Source organism: Mixophyes fleayi, chromosome 3, assembly GCF_038048845.1.
Source record: "Mixophyes fleayi isolate aMixFle1 chromosome 3, aMixFle1.hap1, whole genome shotgun sequence".
NCBI lineage: Eukaryota > Metazoa > Chordata > Amphibia > Anura > Limnodynastidae > Mixophyes > Mixophyes fleayi.
Window position 1 is genome coordinate 197007281 of NC_134404.1, and position 24002 is coordinate 197031282.

The window sequence follows — 24002 nt, forward strand, 5'->3', positions numbered from 1 at the left end:
AAAACCTACATGGATATTTATGGTAAAGTAACCACTTTTATTATATTATGAATGGTAGGTTTTCTCCCCCTTCAAAACCAGGATAATTTCTTTTGTTAATCAGGTTTACTTATTGTAAATTTTTGAGTTACAAATAGAAACACAATTAACTTATAAAATAAAAGCAAAGTCAAAGTTAGTAAGTCATCACAAATTAAATATTTTGGATATCAATAACCGCCCTGATACTGCAACAATACCATTATTTTATTATTTATTTTACCCAGCTTTGGCCACGCTGATCGTCTGCTGTTCCATTGCCTCATGGATGCTAGTTCTGTCATGTTCCTTGATACTGTTGAATTCATCAATGCAGCACAAACCTCCATCAGACAGGACCAGAGCACCGGCCTCCAGATTCCACTCGCCAGAGTCCCTCACCGCAGTTACAGTCAAACCTAAAAAAAAAAAAAAAGACATTTCACACAATACAGAAGCAGTCATATGAAATATATATTAGACATAGGTAAACTGACGTATTTCTAACAAAATAGGTTATAACATTAAAATAATTCACAACTATGAATATCAAGAGTTACATTTGCCTTGATGCGCATTGATAACGTCTGCCTATTTAATATTACCTAAAACAAATAAGTGTATAAAACCATAGTTAAAAGTTTAACATGGAAAGGAAAGGGTTACACTACTATTTGACAGATGGTTTTAAAACAATGTTGATGACATAAGGGCATGAGAATCAGATGTGAATGTGTAATAAGTAATCTCTTAAATCACAAAACATGGACAAGGACAAATGCAGGATTTCTGGGTGTACTAGTGCATAAAAATATAAAGAGCCACAAAGGTGTTACCAAAAGATATTTATATGTCGAGATTAAATCACAACTCATTAAACTGTTGCGGGAGACACTGAAAAACATGTAATATTTCTAGCATCATTTAGGTAATCTACTCATTCTCCCAGTATGAGAAAAGCCCAACCCTACAGCACCTAACCTAACCTTTGTTTTGTGTGGAGTTATCCTTTAAAGTGTAACTGTACTTAAAAAGTAAAACACTAGTTTTAAACTATAAAAAGTAATAAATTAGTATTTTGACGAATTAACTATTTTTTCAATCTCAGCCTCACCTGAATGGGAGCTGTAAAGAAGATGTTTGTGATGCTGCTTATATATTGAAAGCAAAGAAATCTGTACCAAAATAGAAATACTTATCTGTGCTTACCTATTTTTGTATAGCCGCATATGTCAACAGGTAGAATAAGTTAAAAAGGAAAAATGCTGCAGCATACATGGCTGTCAGTACACAGATCAATGTTAGTGACAAACGTACAAACAGAAATATGCCAGCACTTGGCAGCATGCAGTGGGCAATCTCTGATTCACCAAAGCTGTTCTGACACTCAGGGGAAGGTAAGACAATAAAATTTACCCAACTTTATAAAAGATCAAAATATTTTTTCAGCTTTATTTGCATTTAACATTAACAGCTACCTGTAGGTACTTTTCCCTCCAAGCAAAAACTGTGGTATGTAAATATTGGGATGGGCAATTATAATAAGTATATAGTATCGCTCATAAATCAATTTAATCTCTCTGGCTGATGTGGTTGGGCATGTAGCATCATGAAACTCCTAACAATCCAAGGAAAAATCTCTTGGGTACAGTGGTAAGGTAAGTTGGTGTAAAATGTGGAAATCAAAGAGTTAATAAATACACACACACTGTCAAATGTTAACTATTATTCTGACTGGGGAAGCTAGATAAAACCAAAGGTAATTTATAGCAGACTTTGTAAGGGACATGCAATAAATTGTGAAGGAACACATCTGTTTAGGTTCATAGAATGAAGGTCACATAATTAAGGTTTTATAGATGGTGGTTTCAGCAAATCAGCATATTTGTGTATAGCTTCATATTATTGACACATCATTATGCATTCTAACCCAGGCACAAAGTATTGAGGGTTCCCCACCCACCCTATAGACGCAGCTGAGCAAAAGGCAGGAATAGCAATTATATAAACAACAAAACACAAGGTACTGAAGACCCTGCTCCTGAGAGTGCTGTGTCTAGAGGGACCAGAGGGACACAGGTGCAAGAAGCTGATATTGTGGTAATGAAAACAGAGAACAACCTCACACAACTGATCCCCTTTGGGTCCTGGATATTTATCTGGTAGATACTGGATTACATAATATATATGTTCAAGTGCTATTCTACCCAAAGCATACTACATATTACACATGGGGTCAATAAAATAATAGTTCATAGAGCAAAGATGTGCCAATATAACAGACTGTATCCAACATAGGAGTCAGGTGAAAGATCCTCCCCGAGCACTGTATAGCTGTCAGCCAGCAGGTGGAGCAGCTGCTAAACATTTCCAGCTCCACTAGTCATGACGAGTCTCTCTTTTCCCTTCGTGTAGCTTTTAGTATTAGGGGAGGGATTGGGAACAGCCAATCCAGACACACGCTGTTATAGCAACAGAGCAGAATGTGCTGTAGTGAAGTGAGATAGGAAAGCAGAGGGGGATTAAAAAAAAAAAAAAAAAAAAGAGACAAACTAAATAAAAAAACAGAGTGGACCCACATTGAATTGCATCAATGGAATAAATAAAAAGCCGTGTGCTGGAGGAAAGTTTCTCAGGACTCCTGTGAGGGGCTGCAGGATCCTGCAGAGATAACCACTGCTGTCTCTGGTCTGCTCCCAGACACCATCCCCATTGTTTGTGCGTTTCCAAAATATGGCAAAGGTTCAGGTGAACAATGTAGTGGTGCTGGATAACCCATCTCCTTTCTACAACCCATTCCAGTTTGAAATCACCTTTGAATGCATAGAGGACCTGTCTGAAGGTGAGTTACGGTCTGCGCTTAATAGTGGCCAGTTTGCAAAGGCTGCTGTCTAGTAAACATGGAGTTAAACTTCAATGATCGTAGGCCCGGTGCTCGGCGTGAGGACAGCGGCAGAGCAGGGTCTGCATCAGATCCAGGCTTGTCATCGTACGCCCGAGAGAAACTTGTGTGTATGGGAATGCCAGCTGCACACATGACAGGGAAAGTTTGAGATGTCATGGTGGCTGCTGCAGCAGCCATAGAATGAGTGTGACACCCAGCTGCACAGAGGCAGGAAGAGCTCAGTGACCCAGCTCTCCCAGGGCATTGTCAGCACATGCTAAATACCTCACTCAGAGATCAACCAGGAAATGTATCTTCATCAAAGCCGACCTCTCAATCAGAGATAAAATAAAGAAAAGTTTTTCCTAATATTTATTTTTACTAAACTGGTGGTTAGACATTTAATATATAAATATCAACACTGATATTTCTAAATGAAATGAAACAAATAGGTTTTATATATGCTTGGACATAAACGCGATTGCTAATATTAGAGTACATTTTCCTCTCTTAGTTCATAGAACACGGTTTAACCCTTCATGATTTTTAAAACTAGTTCATAGTGATATTTTGTAGAGTTCAAAACCTGCTTCTATGTTTTTATGTTGTTTGTTGTCAATGCCTTATGAGTTGTCATTAATTGCATTGCTGTACACACACAACAATTCCCATCAATTGAGCATGAAAATGCACTAGAACTTTACAAGAAAGCAAAGAGCTGTTACTCACAATGTATTATTGTTTATATAGCACCAATACGCCAATAGCTACAGCGCTGTACAGAGAATGTGTAATGATTTGCTAAGCCAATCAAACTACATAGAGCACCCGAAGGAAATCCACAGAAACCCAGGGAGAACATATAAACTGCATACAGATAGGACCCAGGTCAGAATCGAACCCATAACCCCAGTGCTGTGAGACAGCAATGCTAACCACTGTGCCACCATGCCCACAGTAAAGAAAAAGTAAAGTAAAAAAACAGCTGTATCATCTACCATGTATGTTCATACAAAGATACATTGGCATATAGAAATATACATTTAACAAAAAACTGTTATTTGGTTTATTTAGACATTTACATACAAGCTTAGAATTAAAGTGAGCAAAATAGTACTGTATGTGTAAATGTGTCACAGAGAGAAATTGTTATTTTATTATTATTTTAGTGTGAATGCTGCCACTGTTCTGCGCAGTTATAATATATCATACATTAACTTTATTAGGATAGTTATCACAAAAAAATTGCAAGTAACTAGTATGGCAGAATTTTTGAATAAAGAAGCATGCATTGTATTACTTTGAAATGTGATGCCCTCTGCCAATGTAGCAGTAGTGATAAATGTATTTGTGAAAGTTCACAGAAGTCAAGATGTTTGACATTATGGGGGAGATTCAATTGTTGGTGATGCTGCGCGCGGATATCACAATGTGCACATTGCCAGCGATTACGGTATGAATCTCTGCTCATTTTTCAGGGGTGCAAGGAAAAATGTGCGGAGATTCCAGTCAGAAAATCGGCGCAAGCTGTCTCAGAGGACATAGTGGAGACATCTCCCCCTGTAACATCGCCCCTCAGTTTGGGAATTTATAAATGTCTATTTCAAAATGTGCCATATCTCTGAATGGATGTTTATAGATTTACATTTAAGATGGAGACCATACTAAATTTCCACAGATGGATCTTCCAGTCTCTTCATACCTATTTGCTTTTAAAGCTATTTAATCCATTACAAACAAATGAAAAGTACATTAAACATAGTGTAAACTATTCCATTGATTGGTAATAGTTCTATTATGTTCAGAAATCTTAATACTGTGTTTTTGTGCTAATTGCTCATTTCCAACCCAGCCTTTTTTTATTCAATACGAAGAGGCAGCATATGGAGATAAAAAGAATTACAAGCACATAAAGGGGGGAATTTAATTAGCCACAATGTACCGCCGGTATATTTAGTTCATTAGTGGATTATCAGAAATGTGTATTAATAAAATATTAGAAATTTTTAATTGATTAGTGTGGGCCTATTGAAAGTGCCCCGATAGACTTTTTTTTTTTCTATCACTGCGATGTCTGGCTGCGTACATTGCTGGTTAATACAGTACAGACTCTCCGCTCAAAATGAGCGTAGATTTGAGTAAAAACACCACCACGTTGTGTCTCCGCGGACTGTTCCAGACACACAATTCCCCCACTGACAGCCATGGGACCATGTACCATTTCTGACTGCAGATCACTGCATGCTGAGTTCAGACTGAATGCTGTCAACATTCTGTGGAATTTTTTGACATCACATTGTGATAATTATTAGGTGGCATAATTGAAAAGGACCTTTGACAAAATCGTTAAAGTATTTTATCTCCCCTAATGTTGATCACATTTCCTGCTATATTTCAAGGGGGGAAAAAAGCTATTTGTTTCTGTTCTGAAAGGTACAAAATATCTCCATCATAAAGGGGCTGTCATCCATTAAAGGCACACATTACCCATCTCCCCTGCAGTGTAAAGAGTCTTACTGACAATATGACAAATGTGTATTTAAATGGTGCAATCCTGTCCAATTTGTCCACTAACATGGATGACCAAATTAGAAGAGTGACAGATGTTCAGCACGTAGGCTTGGTCAGATCCAATCTCAATGAAGTCGGAAGATGATCACACACAGGCTGACAGCAGTGATCTTTTATCTACATGCTCAATTCAATTCACTGGGATAATTATCCTGCATTGCAGTCATTTTGCGACCACAGGGCTGTAATATTGGGTAATTATTTAATATCAGCTGTGATATTGCAGTGTGTGACAAGCTTGCGAACAGAGATTCCAGCATGATCAAATTTGTATCATAAATATCTTTAGTTCTAATAAGTTCCTGAAACTTTTACAAATATCTGTGATCATTAGCTGTTTTATATAGAACAAATTTTTTATCTTGTATGGATTGCTCTTCTAACCAATTTCTGGATGTTATAAACAGAACATCTGAATTTGCCATAAAACAATATGGACATTAATAATCACACTTAAGATAGTGGCTGCTCACCCCTGTCACCATTGCTGATCAAAGACCTCATACCCACTTGGCATGAAAATACATCCTTATACTAGCATTTTTAACTCTTGTAAAAGCATGTAATGGGTATGGGAATGTAACCAACTGGTTCCAATGACCCCATATCCACTAGCACTTGCAGAGGGGGGAGCATTTGCATTGCATTGTTATCTATCCTGCCTTTCATTGCATGTGAATGCACTGGAAACAATGGAGTATAATGTTTCAATGCAGCTTTTTACACTCAAAGACCCAATAAAAAGCTGATAATAATGTAGGCATTTCCATTTAGGTTGTATCGATCAGTCATGTTACTGTTCAATCTAGTCCGATTAAAAGGCATGCATATTTTATAGAACAGAGGTGTGCATTAAAAACCCTACTTTGTTTTATTCCTTAGACTTAGAATGGAAAATAATATATGTGGGATCTGCTGAAAGTGAAGAATATGACCAGGTACTGGACTCTGTGTTGGTAGGGCCTGTACCTGCAGGACGGCACATGTTTGTATTTCAGGTGAGAGTCCATATATTAGAATACCACCTAGCATCTAGTAGAGTGGTTCAGGAGACACTCATCCTTGTTGGTTCTGCACTTGATGTTTCTCCCAGGCCAACAGCTGAGAAAAGTCTGATTGCCGAGCTCATATCTACTTACAGGCGTTTTATTATAAGAATATTACTAATATATATATATATATATATATATATATATATATATATATATATATATATATATATACACACACACAATATACATATATTTAGATATTAACTGTAGTTCAATGCCTGTAAATGGGTATTACTAGAAACTATAGTTTAACATATAATCATACCCACTACAAGCGTGACCATGTTGCAATAGCATTCCGTTTTGTGTTTACATTGGAAAAAGCATTGTGGAAGCCTACAGTGAGCTAATAAATGTTAGTGAAAATGCTTGTAACAGGCATGTTTAATATGCATTTGTACTAGCATTAAAAACGCTAATGTACCACCATTGGGTATGTAGCCTCAATTTTCTTGTACTGGCAACCTCTACTGCTATCCTTTCAGTGGAGATAATGAATATTCAAACGTCTTTTGGCTTATAGCTAAAGGGAGAAACGTTGACAGCAGTGCAATGTGAGTTGACAAAATATTACTGTTACTTGGAGCTTCCAGATTTATCAAATGTTTTGAGTTTTTTTCTTTAAAAAGGTGCAGTAGATTGTTTTTTCCCCCCCATGAAACCTTTTTAATTGCAATATCCAAAACCCATGTTCTCTTTGTTGATATTAATGCATCTCTATTCTTTAGGCAGATGCGCCCAATCCTGGACTCATCCCAGATGCAGATGCTGTTGGTGTCACGGTGGTGTTAATTACATGTACATACAGGGGTCAAGAGTTTATCAGAGTAGGGTACTATGTTAATAATGAATACACTGAAACAGAGCTACGGGAAAACCCACCAGTAAAACCAGACTTTTCCAAGGTATGTGCAGCTGGCTAACCATTCATCTGATTGGCACCAACTATGTGTTCCAGTCAGTTACTTGTTTCTGAATTATAAATAGTGCAGTAACCAGTTTCACAAACAATGACATTTCTAGCAGATAAATCCCAATAATGATAATAAAATACTGCAAAAACACCACAATGTCTAGCTAGGCTGTCACTATACAATAGTGCCCCTGCAGTGCTGCTCAGTGCATCTAGAAAACAATGTTCAGTCATAAAAGCAGCGTGATCTGTAGAATGCAGAAAACAAGTGTGGTTTATATGCCCTTCCTTGCAATTTTCATATAATTATATGCTATGAAAAGTACAGCTTGTTTCTTGTGCAGAATGTACAGTCATGGCCAAAAGTTTTGAGAATGACAAGTATTGGTTTTCCCAAAGTTTGCTGCTTCAATGCTTTTGGTCAGATGTTGCTATGGTATACTAAAGTAAAATTACAAGCATTTTATAAGTATCAAAGGCTTTTATTGACAATTACATTGAAGTTATGCAAAGAGTCAATATTTGCAGTGCTGACCCTTCTTTTTGAAGACCTCTGTAGTTTGCCCTGGCATGCTGTCAATCAACTTCTGGGCCACATACTGATTGACGGCCGCCCATTCTTGCCTAATCAATGCTTGGAGTTTGTCAGAATTCGTGGGGTTTTGTTTTTTCCACCCACCTCTTAAGGATTGACAACAAGTTCTCAATAGGATTAAGATCTTGGGAGTTTCCTGGCAATGGATCCAAAATTTTTATGTTTTGATCTCCGAGCCACTTAGTTATCACTTTTGCCTTATGACAAGGTGCTCCATCATGGAAAAGGCATTGTTCGTCACTAAACTATTCTTGGATGGTTGGGAGAAGTTAATGTTGTTTTGATACCATTCTTTATTCATGGCTGTGTTCTTAGGCAAAACTGTGAGTGAGCCCACTCCCTTGGCTGAGAAGCAACCCCACACATGAATGGTCTCAGGGTGCTTTACTGTTAGCCTGACACAGGACTGATGGTAGTGATCACCATTCCTTCTCCGGACAAGCGTTTTTCTAGATGCCCCAAACAATCTGAAATTGGATTCATCAGAGAAAATGACTTTACTCCAGTCCTCAGCAGTCCAATCCCTGTACCTTTTCCAGAATATCAGTCTGTCCCTGATGTTTTTCCTGGAAAGAAATGGCTTCTTTGCTGGCCTTCCTGACACCAGGCCATCCTCCAAAAGTCTTTGCCTCACTGTGCGTGCAGATGCTCTCACACCTGCCTGCTGCCATTCCTGAACAAGCTCTGCATTGGTGGTGCCCCGATTCCGCAGCTGAATCAACTTTAGGAGATGGTCCTGGCGCTTGCTGGACGTTCTTGGGCACCCTGAAGCCTTCTTCACAACTAATGAACCTCTCTGCTTGAAGTTCTTAATGATCCGATAAATGGTTGATTTAGGTGCAATCTTACTAGTAGAAATATCCTTGCCTGTGAAGCCCTTTTTGTGCAAAACAATGATGGACTGCACGCGTTTCCTTGCAGATAACAATGGTTAACAAAGGAAGAACAATGATTTCAAGCACCACCCTCCTTTTAAAGCTTCCAGTCTGTTATTCTAACTCAATCAGCATGACAAACTGATCTCCAACCTTGTCCTCGTCAACACTCTCGCCTGTGTTAACAAGAAAATCATTGAAATTATGTCAGCTGGTCCTTTTGTGGCAGGGCTGAAATGCAGTGGAAATGTTGTTTTTCAAAGTTCATTGTCATGGCAAAGAGGGACTTAATTGCAATTCATCTGATCACTCTTCATGAAATTCTATATATGCAACTTGCCATCATATAAACTGAGGCAGCAGACTTTGAAAAATAATATTTGTGTCATTCTTAAAACTTTTGGCCATGGTTGTATGGTTTGTTGTTAACAGAAACTATTACTAGAAATACAATAGACAGCAGCAGGGAAGTAGTGGCAAGTAACTTACTTGACCAATGGGGAAAAATAATTAAGGAAATCAACACACCCATGGCCTAAGGGCCAAACAATGCTGATCTAAAACCAAACTAGAGCTATGAGTTCATTATAGAAACGGGGTAATTGTTCTAATGGTACCCATACAGAAAAGCAAAATAGGCCCAGCCCACACAAATGGCAGTTCCAAGCGCATGGCGATAGAGTAGTGTGATTAGCAGTTTCCGTAGACCACCTGGTACATTTTTTTTTATATCCTGTGGCTAATATAGTGTATGAAACCAGCAGTTTGCTTCACAAACATGCTCCATACAAAACAAAAAAACTTTTATCGAATGCTGTAGCAATAACAGCCACTGAAAAGAAGTACAGTTTAAACAGTATTTTTACTTTTCCCCCTGTTCTTCTCAAAGCTTCAGTTCTTTCGAGTTACATTGGTAATTGTATTCAGTTACTACTAAAATTAAAATACATTTTGCCTTAGACAAAAGATCCAACTTTCCATCCGTCCGTACACAGTAATGTGAGATAGAAAGTAAACGGTCTATCAGGACATAATTAACAATCATGTCTGACAATTTGCCTAATCTAACCTCAGGTGACAAACAACATGCATTATTGTGCATGAAGACAAAAAAAATCCATTTTGGGGATGATAAATATGTTTTCTGTTTGGGTTTGAGCAAGGAGAGGGAGATATAAAACTATAATTTAATATAGGTGCTGACATTTTATATACACCAGTGTATCTTATTGTTCATGTCCATTCTGAGGTTCTTCTCACTGTTTTGCAGCTTCAAAGAAACATATTGGCATCAAATCCTAGAGTAACAAGGTTTCACATAAACTGGGAGGACAATACAGAAAAGTTAGATGAACTAGACAACAGTAACCCCAACTTACAGTCTATGCTTTCCACAGAGGCCATGCCATCAGCTTCAAAAGGCTGGCCCTCCTCAGAGAACTCACTGAACGTCATGCTAGAATCTCACATGGACTGTATGTGACCTGCCGGTCTCCAAAAACAGGACTATTTCATCAGGATTCACAGTCTTCTGACCAGTACACCATTGGGAAAGCGTCCATAAAAACTCCAACACCACCACCACCACTTCTAGGTGGAAACACAATTTGAACTCAAAACAATTTTTTAAGTAAGTTGCTGTCAAAACATAGTATTTTTCATCCTTTTCCTGTAACACAGGGGAAGGGGGCTAAAAGCAACTAAAGGTTTGTATTTATTTTCAGGTCTTTTAGTTCTTTCCATCATTGCTCTACATTAGTGCTTTTAAATAAACCTACCCTGTTATGCCTGATTGAGTATCCAAAATTTCTCAGCACCATAACACACATAAGGTGATGAAACAAGTTTAGATCGTTCGGTATGTGAAATGATTGCCTAGTGTCATAGCAATACGAAACCTTGATAAACACAAAAATAACAGTATAATTTGCAGTCAAACATTGGTTTCTTAGCTAAAGAACTTGAGCATTAATTTGAAAATAGAGTTTTAATGGAAGCTATTTTCCTGCATATTTAAAGAAAGAGCCACATAGACACATTTTATGCTACTTTATTAGTATAGTAAGGAATCAGTGTTCCATTAAAGAGGTACCTCTGACTGGAATCATCAATGTATTTTGATTCCAAACAATGTATTTTCATTATTAAGAGATTACCGTAACTATATTTGCAAATTCAAAAACACCTGCATCTTGTCCGCTGGAGCTAATGAGACAGAATAATCATTCGCTTTAAATGTTCTTATTTAAAAAACAAACAAGTTAACCCCGATTTGACACAGGGGTGGTACCTCATTATCCAGAAGAGGAGGTACAATAAATGGTTTAGTTGTGTATGTACTAAGACAAGGGTAGCTAGAGTACAATACAATAGATACCAATATAACCATGAGGCAGATAGTCTGATTTGTGTTTTTGGGGGGAGAGGTGTGGCGTTGTAGATTGATAATGGTCTGGTAATTTTATTTACAGGAGTGTAGAGTTAACATTTAAAATACAGTCACAAAGTAGGATATCTGTGTCTAACCAGTATTGGGATATTTGTTTAGGAGCCTTAAGCACTGGTCTCGCTGAGAAACAGAAGAGTTGTGCAGGGAAAATTAAGTTGTGAAAAAATATCTGGCTCAAAAGGAACTGGATATAATAATAAAAAAAAGACTTCACTTGTTCCCAACACTCCCTAGCCACACAGGATGTATAAGTTTACCTGGAGCTACCAAATATTCTGGGACACACAGGTCTTTGGATAGCGTAATGAAAAGAATGGATTATTATTACTTTTCATCAAGAAACTCCATGGCTGCCATAACCATGATAGTTTCATTTTCCAAGTTAGGTAGAGACAGGTAACAAAAACATTCCTCAGATGGTATATAAGGCAGTCCGCTCCTCTTTCCCTGTGTCTTTGAATGACTTCCCAAGCTTACTTATAGAAAAATGTAACACAACATTACAAGCTGAACTACGAACATGTTTTCCAAACTGAGCATTCAAGGTGTGTAGGATATCCAAATGACAATGACTAGTGAAAAGCATGAATAGGCAACCATCCAGCTGTCGCGCAAAGCTGTACTCCCAAAACCTAAGCGTTGCTTGCTCAAGATGTTGTCACTACTTCCATTACTCGTGTAGGCCTCTTTATAAATTCTGTGATCCAATTAGAAATGTTTGCTTAGAGGGAGCATACCCTCTAATGGGCCCAAGCTGTAATCATGATGAGTTGTTCTGACAGTGTGTGCTTCTTTAGCAAACAGATATATGGAGATCGCTCTTACTATATCTGGTTTTCTTTCACTTGTCTTTTGGCTATGGACAAAGGGATAGAAGTACTGGATTAGCTCTGAATACTACTTTATCCAAATAAATATTGAGATAAGCCACTTCCCACCATAGAGCTTGCAGTTCACTCACTTTGCGTGCAGATGTAATTACTATCAAGAAAACAACTTTCAATGCCATCCAATTTCAAGGATCCTTTCTGCAGAGGCTGAAACAGGTCAGACATCAGTATATTTAAAACTAAATTCACATCCCATGCAGCCATGAAAGACTGAAGGATGGACAATTCCTCTTCACTGCATGGAAGAATCAACCAAGTAAATCTTGTGAGGCCAACTTTGTGTCTAAGATTATCCTCAATGCTGACACTTATACCTTAAGAGTAGATGCCACAAGGCCTTTGCTGAAATCATCCTGGAGGAAGTCAAAGAACAGTGGAATGGTAGCTGCTACTAGATTTAGTCTAGAGCCGCCACACCAGGCGATAAACTTCTGCCAAATCCTAATAGATTCATTCTCTGTTCTGACACCCCCTTCGTTCTGAGCAGGCTCCACTCAATATTCATGTCATCAAAGTTAGCCTCCTTGGATTTGGAATAGTAAATCTGACCATAGAGAAAAGGCCAAGGGGTAAATGCATCATACTCCGGTTTCTTCAAGTCGCAGGAAATCGGTGAGTTGACAGCTAAAATTTAAAGCGGCGCTGCCTTGTAAAGGGAAACTTGCCTTTACAAGGCAGCGCCGCTTTAAATTTTAGCTGTCAACTCGCCGATTTCCGGCGACTTGAAGAAACCGGAGTATGATACATTTACCCCAAAGGCTGCTCTCTGGCTACTGGAAACACTGACTTCTGCCTTATGCTTTCAGACCACCTTTGTTAGCATTGGAGTGATGAGTGGAAACAGAGGAAAGACATGACCCATCTAGAATGTCCATTGAATCTACAGAGCATATATAGCAAAGACGAATAGTTGCCTTTGTTTCTTTTGTGATATTTTTATTAAAACCAACTAAACACTGAGTTAACTACAACTTTTGGCTAATGTCTTAAATTGATTAACTGGTCAGTGTTTAACTATTGGGCTGGATATGAAATTGTATGTTTCAGAGGAAACCACTTTTAAGTGGAGAAGCACATCAAGTCAGCTACCAGACCAAACTTTTTTCAGTGCATACTCTATATTTAAAGCTTATATTTACTGTCACATCTCCGAAGTTTGATATTTGAAAACAGCTCTTTTCAATGGTTACTACATTTCCTACTTAACAGGAGAAATTGCTGTTCTGGAGATTTTGGAATGGTGTCAGCCAAGTTATTATTATTAATTATTATTACAGTCAATTGATTTCTGACATATGTGGCTTTATTGGAGGGCCTATTCAAGTTTCATAGACTGGTCAGCTACTGCTGTATATTGGAGGTACAATTATTTCCAAATTTGTATAAAACAACTCTAACATTACTACCACACAAATCACACCCAAGCCCGTTGACTTGGGACCATATTTAATTCTGCCCTAACCTCTACTCCCCATAATTGCTATTACAAAAATAGCTGGGTTGGGGGCTCATTCAGCAATTCCACAACAATATAAATGGATAAAATTAAAGTTCTTCAAGTCATCAGATACATATAGAGAAAGTGGGGAATTTCTAAGATAATTCAGTCCCATGTTGCAGAAGTGATAGATAAAGAAATAAAAAGCTTCTTTAATATTTAAAGCTTTATTAAATTATTATGGATGATGTACTCCCAACATAGTTTAGGAATACAATAATAAATGTACTGCCCGGGGGCGTGGCCTGGCAGCCATCGTGAGTGGCAGCAATAGAGGAGAGCTCCGTTAACATCGGCTTAATTTGGACCTGAAAAGTCCCCTTCTGCCCTTCTGACCTGCAGGAGTGGGATCCGGAACCTCTCTGGACCAGGGTGAGACTGGATCTGCCTTTGCTGAGGGCTACAACAGCCCCAACGGAGGCGCACGGAGGCCCCTCATAGCCGCCCACTTCATTGCTGGTCCCCGCCTTCTTGACTGCTTACCACCTCTACCTGTCCCCACCGGCGGCCCTGGCACACAAAGAGAGAGACCCTTACCTGGTCCGACATCGGTGCATCCTGCGGCCTCCACCTAGCGCCTCATCTGCGGTCTCCAGCTCCAGCGGTGACCAGTCAGCAGCACTTCCGGTCCCGGCGTGGGACTTCCGGTCGGCGGGTCCCCGCAGAAAGCCAGCCTGCAGTGAGTGTGTGACGGGCGTCGCGCTCCTGGACTTCCCTGCCTGCCCTCTGGGGTCTCCGCTGGCTCCCGTCAGAGCTTTCTGCCCATCGGTGCGCCGACAACGATCCCCGCGGCCTACTTCCGGTAGAGGCCTGGGACTGAGGTTAGAGCCGCCCTGCAGATCATCTCCTTCCGGTACCGCGGCGGGACTTCCGGTCGGCCTGAAGTGAGCGGAGCTGGCACCTAGTCAACGGGACCTCCACAGCAAGGTATCTCCGCTACCCCTTTTTTACTGCACGGCCAGCACTCTCCACAAAAACGTCTCCTGCAGGCCCCTCTCATCCCACCCCCGCTTTCTCCCTACTATATTTGACACGCAGCTGTCCACATCACTACAACACTCCCTCCACTACCCCAGACTTCCTCCCCTGCGAGTTCTCCAGTGGTCTGAATGAAGTAATATCTGTTGGGTAAGAACTGCTGGAACACAGAGAATTACACAGCAGTGTCCCTACAAGAAATATATAAAAAGGGTCTTACAACAGTCACTGGCGGTGGGAAAAAGAGGGATCAGTGCTCTGTATTTAGGAGAACTGCCCGGATCGTGGAAGACAAAGTCTGTGCTCTCCTCCAAATATAATCCACCAGGGCAAACTGTATAATATTGATGTTGCAGGGGCATCTGTGATTTTAATTTCCTCCTGATTGCCCAGCTTGAATTACCCATGTTCTAATTCTACTTGACTCGTGGGAGCGGGTCATTCTCTGTAGTACTACCCCGAAAGTAACCACACCACTTCTGCTGTTATTCACTCTATCCGATAGTGTAATCGTTTGAAGCAATCATGTCACACAAACCAAAGAAGAACCCTCCACCTCAAACACCTGGTATGTTTTCCAGAAGCGGAAAGGCTGCCCTACCGTCTACTTCTGCCCCGGCATCTCCGAGTTCTGATACTGACACTCCACAGCCCTCTATGGCTGATATAGTGAAACAAGTGAAGACCACTATCCAGTCAGAACTTCGGGCTTTAGTTACAGAGTTACGCTCTGAAATCGCTGCCCTGGGTGTTCGCACCGACTCTCTGGAAAAAACAACTACCGATCTCTGTGTCTTCCAAACCCAAACTGACCAGGATATAGTAGCTATTCGGGCCGACTTGGACTCTCTCAAAGAACAGTTTGAGGACCAAGAAAACCGCTCCCGTCGGAACAACATTAGGCTCAAGAATGTTCCAGAGTCGATCACATCTGAGGAACTACCTCCATATTTGCAGGGTCTATTCACTTCTTTGGTTCCAGACCTACCTCCTGACGATTTCCGCTTAGACCGTGCACATCGGGCTCTCCGACCTAGGCCCCAGCCCTCTCAACCTCCTAGAGATGTCATCATACGCCTTCATTATTACTCCACCAAAGAGAAGATTCTCGTCGCTGCTCGGGACCATCGAGACCTTTCCTACTCCGGGACTAATCCTCTCTTCTTCCAGGACCTCTCTCCTATCACATTAAAGAAACGTCGTGACCTAGCTGACATCACCCAACGCCTACGTTCGGCCGGCATCCGATATCGCTGGGGGTTCCCCTTTCAGCTTTCTTTCTCCCATGATAACCATGCATACTCAATCAAGACCCCGGAACAAGGTCGGGACCTGTTACAAACTCTGAAATTCCCAGATCTCCCGAGCTCATCCTCTACCTCGTCTGCAGTGACCCGTAAACGACCTCCTCAAGCTGAATGGTCTTCTACGTAAATATTGCTAATTTAAATGTTCTTTATCCTATTGTTCCGTATTTGTTACTCTTGATATAATACTTCCAGTGTGTATCCTATGTTTTACTGTTTACATTTGCTCGGGGTCTTGCCCTGACGGGGAGGATCCGAAGACTCTACTCCCACTTGTCCCTGGGCCACTCTCGGGCCACTTGCCCTTACCCACCGGCTCTCCTCCCGAATGGCCAGACCTCTGACCAAACTCACCGTTTATAACTTAGGAGGCGATCCCACATGTTTCACACTCTGTTAAAACTATGTTAGTTCATTTCCCTTTTGGATTTGCTTATTCATCTCGTTTTCCTAAGATTTGCAACAACACATGATGCTGTATTACACCTGTCCATTGTTTAGCATATAACTATATATGTATATATATATCTATATATAAGCTGTCCATACACCTTGTTTATCCTCCTCTAGAGGGAGGCTGCCATTTCGACGGACATTGAGCGGCGAGGTCTCGCCTCTGTGTAATGGTTTTCTATTTAGATTCCACTCAGTTGCTGCTGGGTGGTCGTCGACATGGTTTTGCTCCACTCCTATGTTCTTTGTAGATTTAACATAATTCATAATCTACTTGTTTTTCACTGTGGTGATCTTTACTCAGTTTTTTGCTATTTTACTTGTGTTTGGTTTACTTGTAAAATGTTTCATTGTTTCTCATTGGGTAGTCTCACTACTCCTTACTTGACCTGCTATCCCGCTCCCACGACCTCTTAGCGGTCGATTTTTCCGTTCATTTTTGGCTGTCCATGCCTTGCCCCCCTTTTCCGGTACCTATGTTGTGCCTCTCGTTTCAAATCCGGACTGGCTTCCCTTCGGGGAAATTGGTCTCCCTCTTTTCCTTTTCTATCCCCTTCCTGTCCCTATTCACTAGCCCTCTCACTCGCTCCAAGCCCCCAGACCCGCCATGACTCTCAAAATTATCTCCCTCAATACTAATGGCCTCAATTCTCCCACCAAACGCACAATGGCCCTTCAGCACTTTAAACGTCTTAAGGCAGATCTCGTTTTCTTACAGGAAACACACTTCAAGATCCCCCACCCTCAATTGACATGCAAGACATACCCTCATACTTACTATGCATCCTCTGATTGTAAACAAAGAGGTACTGCCATCCTCATACATCGCAACACTCCTTTCTCACTGGAATCTCAATACTCTGACCCTCTAGGCAGATATCTAATTCTGGTTGGATCTCTAGGTCGCGCCAAGCTCACATTAGTGTCCCTATACGCTCCTAGTGTGGGGCAGGGTGCCTTTTTTCCCGCATTTTTTGAACAACTTGGCTCCATATCTCAAGGTCAAATAATTGTAGGTGGCGACTTCAATTCCACCCTGGTCCCTGGGATGGACCGCTCCTCTATCTCCTCCTCCTATTCCTCCGCTCACCGAGAATCTAAAACTCTGGTATCCCTACTCAAATCTTATGACTTCTACGATGCTTGGCGCCTCGCTCACCCCTCTGGCAGACAATACACTCACTATTCAGCTCCACACAACATCCACACTCGCATTGACCTCATTCTTATAGATCGCCTTACCACCCAGCAACTTATTGATTCCGACATCCTTCCGGTTAGCTGGTCGGACCATGCTCTGGTCCTGCTCGAAATCGCCTTCCCCCGTCCGCGCTCTTCTCCCCCAAAATGGCGATTGGATGACTCCCTACTTCTAAAACCCGATCAGATCTCTTCCATTTCCGAATCCATTAAGGAATTTATCTCTCTGAACTCCTCACCAGATATTTCGCCTTCCATTCTCTGGGAAGCACACAAAGCCTCCATACGCGGCACACTTATTGGGCTTTCCGCCTCACGCCGCAAAGCTGAACTCTCTCGCATCGCGGATCTCGAATCACAAATCGCAGCTCTAACGGCACTACACGAGCGCTTTCCGAAACGCAAGACCCGACTCAAGCTGAGTGCTCTTCGCGGGCAGTTACAACAAATTCTCTCCAAAAAGGCGGCCAAAACTCTTGGTTGGCTCCATCAGAAGTTCTACGAGAGAGGAGATAGAGCGGACAGACTCTTAGCCCAAAAGCTACGAGATAAGCGCACCCGCAACCGTATTGACTCTATCAAGAACCAATCCGGAGTTCTCACCTATGATCCCAAACAAATAGCCGACACCTTTAGAGACTTTTACACTTCTCTCTATAACCTCCCCTCTCAAATTTCTGACCCGGTATCCTTACACTCTAAAATTAATGACTTTTTATCCTCAATTGCCCTGCCCTCTCTTACCACATCACAATCTGATTTCCTTAACAAACCGTTTACTGCCGATGAAATTGCCCAAACCATCAAAGAACTCAAAAACTCTTCAGCCCCCGGCCCCGACGGCTTCACGGCCGTGTACTATAAAAGTTTTTCCAACTTCCTTATGCCCATGATTCTCGAGCTCTTCAACGCCATACTCCTCGGCTCTAAGTTTGATCAGGCTACAACTCGGGCAGACATTGTGGTTATACCCAAGCCTGGACGCGACCCTCAACTCTGCGGAAATTATAGACCTATTTCCCTGCTCAATGTTGACCTCAAATTATTTGCAAAACTCCTCGCTAATCGCCTGAACTCAGTCATCACCTCTCTCGTTCATCCCGATCAGGTCGGTTTTATTCCGGGCCGCCAGGCATCGGATAACACCCGGCGAGCAATTGATCTGACCTACGTCTCCAACTCACGCAAAATCCCCACCCTACTTATAGCTTTAGATGCGGAGAAGGCTTTTGATAGGGTGGCCTGGCCTTATATGCAGCGGACCCTCGAGGTCATGGGCCTGAAGGGCCCCTTCCTTCGGGGCGTTGCCTCCCTGTACTTTAACCCGACCGCTTCCGTCCTGGCTAATGGCTTTCAGTCCTCTCCCTTTGAAATCCGAAATGGTACGCGTCAAGGGTGCCCATTATCCCCACTTATCTTCGCACTTATGATTGAACCTCTCGCTCGTAAAATCCGTATTAATCCTGACATCTCCGGTGTTCGTGTGGGTCCCTCCGAACATAAAATATCTCTATATGCGGACGATATTCTTTTGTCAATCATAAACCCTATCATATCTCTTCCAAACCTACTCAAGGACATTACTCTCTTTGGCACTCTTTCCAATTATAAAATCAATGCCTCCAAATCAGAAATCCTGGACCTTAACATCCCCTCTACTCTTCTATCAACCCTTAAATCCAGCTATGATTTTAGATGGCAACCCCACAAACTAAAATATCTCGGGATCTATCTTACTAGACTCTATGATCAATTGTACGCGGCAAACTTCCCCTCTTTATTCTCGGCCATTAAGGCTGACCTTTTAAAGTGGGATAAACTCATTATCTCCTGGACTGGCAGAATAAATTCCCTTAAAATGAACATCCTCCCTCGACTTCTATACCTGTTTCAGACCTTACCCCTCAAAATCCCTGCTAACTCCTTTAAGCTCCTTCAACAAATGGCCACCAAATTTATTTGGTCTGCTAGGAAGCCTAGAATTCGCATGCAGATTCTCCACAAATCTATTCAGGATGGGGGCCTGGGCGTTCCTCACTTTCTCAAATATTATCGCGCTACTCACCTCACCCAGTGTGTTCTTCTTCACTCTCCTCCAGGACAGCGAGTTTGGGTCGACATTGAATCCGCTCTCTCAGACACTATCTCGCCCTCCTCGCTTCTTTGGCTTAAACCCCAACATCGGCCTCCTTCCTCACGTCTCCCCCCTCCATTAGCATTCTCACTGACCTCTTGGACCCACACAGTCTCCTCATATAATTTAGCTCCCAACTCATGGCGCATGACGCCTCTCTGGAACAACCCCGCCTTTCCCCCTGGACTCCGCCCTATTCAATTTTCTCACTGGACGCGTTGTGGCATCAACTTCCTCTCCGACATCAGGCCATTGCCAATCTTTCCATCTTTCACCGATATTCAAACGCGATTTCGTATCCCTTCGCCCTGCTTCTTTCAATACCTACAACTTCGGCATTTCTATAACTCTATCCGGTGTACAGTCGCGGATATACATCTAACTTCTCCCTTGGTCTCTTTCTGTAGCCTTCGCTCCTCCTCTCAGGGCCTGATTTCCACATTCTACCGCCTCATGGTAAAATATAATTGCCCCCCTAAAGATTCTCATGAGCTCAAGTGGGAGGAGGACATGGGGGAGTCACTCTCTCCCGGAGAATGGGTTAAGATTCGCCTGAATCTCTCTAAGACCTCTATTTGCATCAAGATCAGCGAAAACAGTCGCAAGATCTTTTACCGCTGGTATCTGGTCCCTCACCGTCTTCATATGATATACCCAGACTCCTCATCGCTATGCTGGCGCCAATGCGGTCGGGAAGGCACCCTGTCTCACATATGGTGGCACTGTCCAAAACTACTTCCTTTCTGGAAGTCGGTCCATCGGTTAATTTTTGATATCACTCAGATCTCCCTTCCGCCATCTCTGTCGTATTCCTTACTCCCGCGCTCTATCCCCAAGATATCAAAACCAACTCAGAAACTCATCACACATATACTCAGTGCTGCTAGATGCCAAATTGCTCTATTTTGGAAAAATCCGAGCCCTCCCTCTCTGCCATCGGTTATTAACCGCACATGGCAGGTTTACCATATGGAGTATATGACTAGCATTCTCCGCCACACCCCCGTTCAATTTAACAAGGTCTGGAGTCCTTGGACTGAGTATTACGGAGCCTCCTCCCCTCTCGCATTTTAAGGCCCTCAAGCCCCTACTATCATTCCTAAACCGTGTCATGGTTCTCCACCTTCTCCTCATTTCACTTTTCCTTGCTTTGGCTAGTGATTCCCCCCGTCCCTCTCACCCCTATTCTTTCTTCTCTCTTTCCCCTCCCTTCTCTCCTCTCTAAATCCATTTTTGCTTCTTCATATCATTAATAATATACTGTTTATATTTCGTGGAAACTTTGTTGCAGCTATCTATCACCTGTATTGCCTGTTTCCCTTTTTGTCTGTTTGGAAAAACTCAATAAAATATCTATTCAAAAAAAAAAAAAATAAATGTACTGCCCAAACCAGGAAGAGATTCAGAAATCCCAGCTGAATTTTACTCAGCTTTATAGAGCTCAAACTGGGTTTTTCTGGAGTAGAAAGTCAGTAACTGATGTTATGCAATTACTGTCAGTAATTCAGTAGAGAACTCTGGAATTTGGGATCTCAATCTATTATGCTCTCTTGATGCCAAAATGCATTTGACCTAGTAACTTGGGATCACTTATTTGAGACTACATAACTTTGGATTGTATATGTTAAACTGCTAAGAACTTTCTGCAACAGTCCTCAGGGAGGGAGCAAGACAGGACTGACTCTTACCCCCATTATTGTTTTAATTAACACTGGAACCATTTGTGATAACCCTAATGGAAAATAAGACACAATCTGGCATCCAAGTAAAATGAGAGATGTTATGTTACTAGTTTCAAAACTTGAAAACTCAGTTCCTAAAATTGTAGACATTATCAGCACTTTTAGTTCTTTTGTTGGATACAGAGTAAATGTAAATAAATCTGAACTACTGTCCTTAATTCACACTGAACATATTCTTAAATCCTCACAAATTACATCTCAATTTATACTATCAAAAAGGAAATTAAACTACCTAGAAGAGTTTATTAACTTACTTATAAATCTAACTTCTCACCAATTATAAACAAATTGAAAAGACTTTTAGAAAACTGGAAATACTTCAATCTTTCGCATTTGGATTACCAATTAGCTTAACCAAATCTGAAGCATATAAATGTTCCAAAGTATCCTCAGCTTTATATGGCAAAATAGAAAGTCTAGAATAGTCTAGATTTGTTTGTTTTTTAGTGTATTTATATTGTTATGCAGCTGGAACCCTGAATTTTTATACAGGTATAGGCAAGCACTGGCATATTGCTTTACTTATATATGGGAAATTAAAGAAAGAAAAGTGTGTATACATTAACAGTAATATGTATGCTCCCAAACTTCCAACTAACAAGAAGCCTGGATGAGAAACAAGTTGTGATTGGCTGTTGGCTAATGGGGAGCCCTGGCTATTCCTGGTCATAGTTATTTACTGATGCATGTTTAGCGAGTGGGTAAATTGTTTCATAGGGAAATTTTTTAGCATTTAGAATATGACAAATAATGTATTTTATATTTAATTGTTGAACAGGGTGTATTTTTGTACCATTATAATTTTAAATTATTTAATATTTAAATTATTTAATATTTTAAAATTGTATGCATTTTATTTATTTTTACACTTTTGGTATATTGGATAGGGATGTAAAGGACTAATGTCCATTATAATGGGACCACTAGGTTGGCAAAGATGCCACTACAGTTGTCCGAATCTTACACAGCGCAGAGGAGGCTATGGCCATTCTATTTTTGACAGACCTCCTCCTTATTGGTCCAGCAACAAAGACTTGCCTTGACAGTCAGTCCCATGCACCGCCCCCCCATCCTTGGAACACAATTACAATTATATGGACACACATACTGTAGGAGGAGTGGTGGTGACAGCCTATCAGAAAAGGGCAGAATAGCCTCCTTCCCAAGTCAAATCCTCAAGATAAATAACCACCACTGAATGGCTACGATCAGGAGTATCCAGGACTCCTTTGACTAAAGCCAATCTTTACTAGTTTCCCATGCTGGCCACTTCTGATTGGCTGTCAGTTAAGAAAGTCCAGGTGTAGTGAGCCAGTGGGTCATTTTGTATCGTACTGAATATGTGTGTAAGCAATGCAGTTTACATAAGCGCCATCATCTATTTGATATCAGTTTTGCATTCCTGACAAAGAACACAAGCTTGCAATGCATTTCTTTTACTTCATGCAAATAGCACCAAAAGGATAGTTAACAGAGTGTGATAGATATATATATATATATATATATATATATATATATATACACACGTATATATATATTTCCAATATCTCTATGATTGCTGTATAGGAATCAACGTATTTTGATTATGTAGATAAAACTGAATTAGCAATTAAAAATATAAAAATACAGTAGTAACTTATAAAAATTATCTTTTTCTGTGATGAGTTGTACATAGGAGCCCATTATTCATATGACTTTGCAGCAAGGTCTGCTTGAAGCATAGATAGATAAGGTGTTGCATAGCACTTTAGATTCGAAGGGCTACAGGACACAGGAATTTTGCCACAAGCAATTGTCCGCTACTCAAAGAAAGAAAATCTATCTTTACTTCTTTCCAGAAAATGCCCCACTGACTGGATTGTTCTTCTCAATTATTGCTCTTGCATTCCCTATGGGAAAAAACATTTTTCAAAACCCAACCCCATATATATTGTTAAACATGGGAGCTAAAATCACCCAAGACAAAAGTTCACATTAATTGCATGACTATAATGAGAAGAACTGAATGATATAGAAGGTTGATGAAGCACTAACCTGCACTAGTCGATCCGATGCCTGCAGTAAGAACTGATCTTGGAGTAATCTTTACAGCATATTTCAAAAACTGAGATTTTCCTGTACCGGGGTCTCCAACAAGCAGTAGATGGGACTCCCCTAAATAAAGAAAATAGATAAACTTCTGTCAATGATTTAACATTGTAGGTGCTGTGTGGAACTTGTTTAAACCTCATATTCCTAGACAAAAACTTCTTACAAATATTACAGAAGAGAAAAAGTTATTTGGTGCATTGAAAATACTCAATCATTTTGACAATATTAGCTCTACCTATCCACGAGAAATTCTTCCCTCGCCACTCTTTCATTTAATTTCAAAGCTTGTTGTAAATGGTTTGAAAATTACCATAAAAGGTCTCTAGTAATAAAGACCCCCAGATACTTAACA

The 24002-nt window shown here is 40.8% G+C and overlaps 2 protein-coding genes across 5 annotated transcripts in view; one reads left to right on the forward strand and one right to left on the reverse strand.

Annotated features, from left to right (window-relative positions):
- MCM9 (minichromosome maintenance 9 homologous recombination repair factor) overlaps positions 1 to 24002 on the reverse strand; it is a 69249-nt gene that overhangs the window by 18612 nt on the left and 26635 nt on the right. For 3 of the 4 annotated variants that reach the window (XM_075202986.1, XM_075202987.1, XM_075202985.1), the window contains 2 exons: positions 23594 to 23713; positions 263 to 437 (listed from right to left, as the gene is read on the reverse strand). In XM_075202986.1, coding sequence (XP_075059087.1) covers positions 263 to 437; positions 23594 to 23713 — 295 coding nt within the window. Of the gene's footprint in view, positions 1 to 262; positions 438 to 23588; positions 23714 to 24002 lie in introns of those variants that run through there. The other variant, XM_075202988.1, reaches the window with a different exon arrangement.
- On the forward strand, positions 2472 to 10718 carry ASF1A (anti-silencing function 1A histone chaperone). The gene is made up of 4 exons (XM_075202984.1): positions 2472 to 2860; positions 6356 to 6471; positions 7254 to 7430; positions 10179 to 10718. The coding sequence occupies exons 1-4, from the start codon at positions 2752 to 2754 to the stop codon at positions 10389 to 10391; spliced, it is 615 nt and encodes a 204-aa protein (XP_075059085.1). The 5' UTR covers positions 2472 to 2751; the 3' UTR covers positions 10392 to 10718.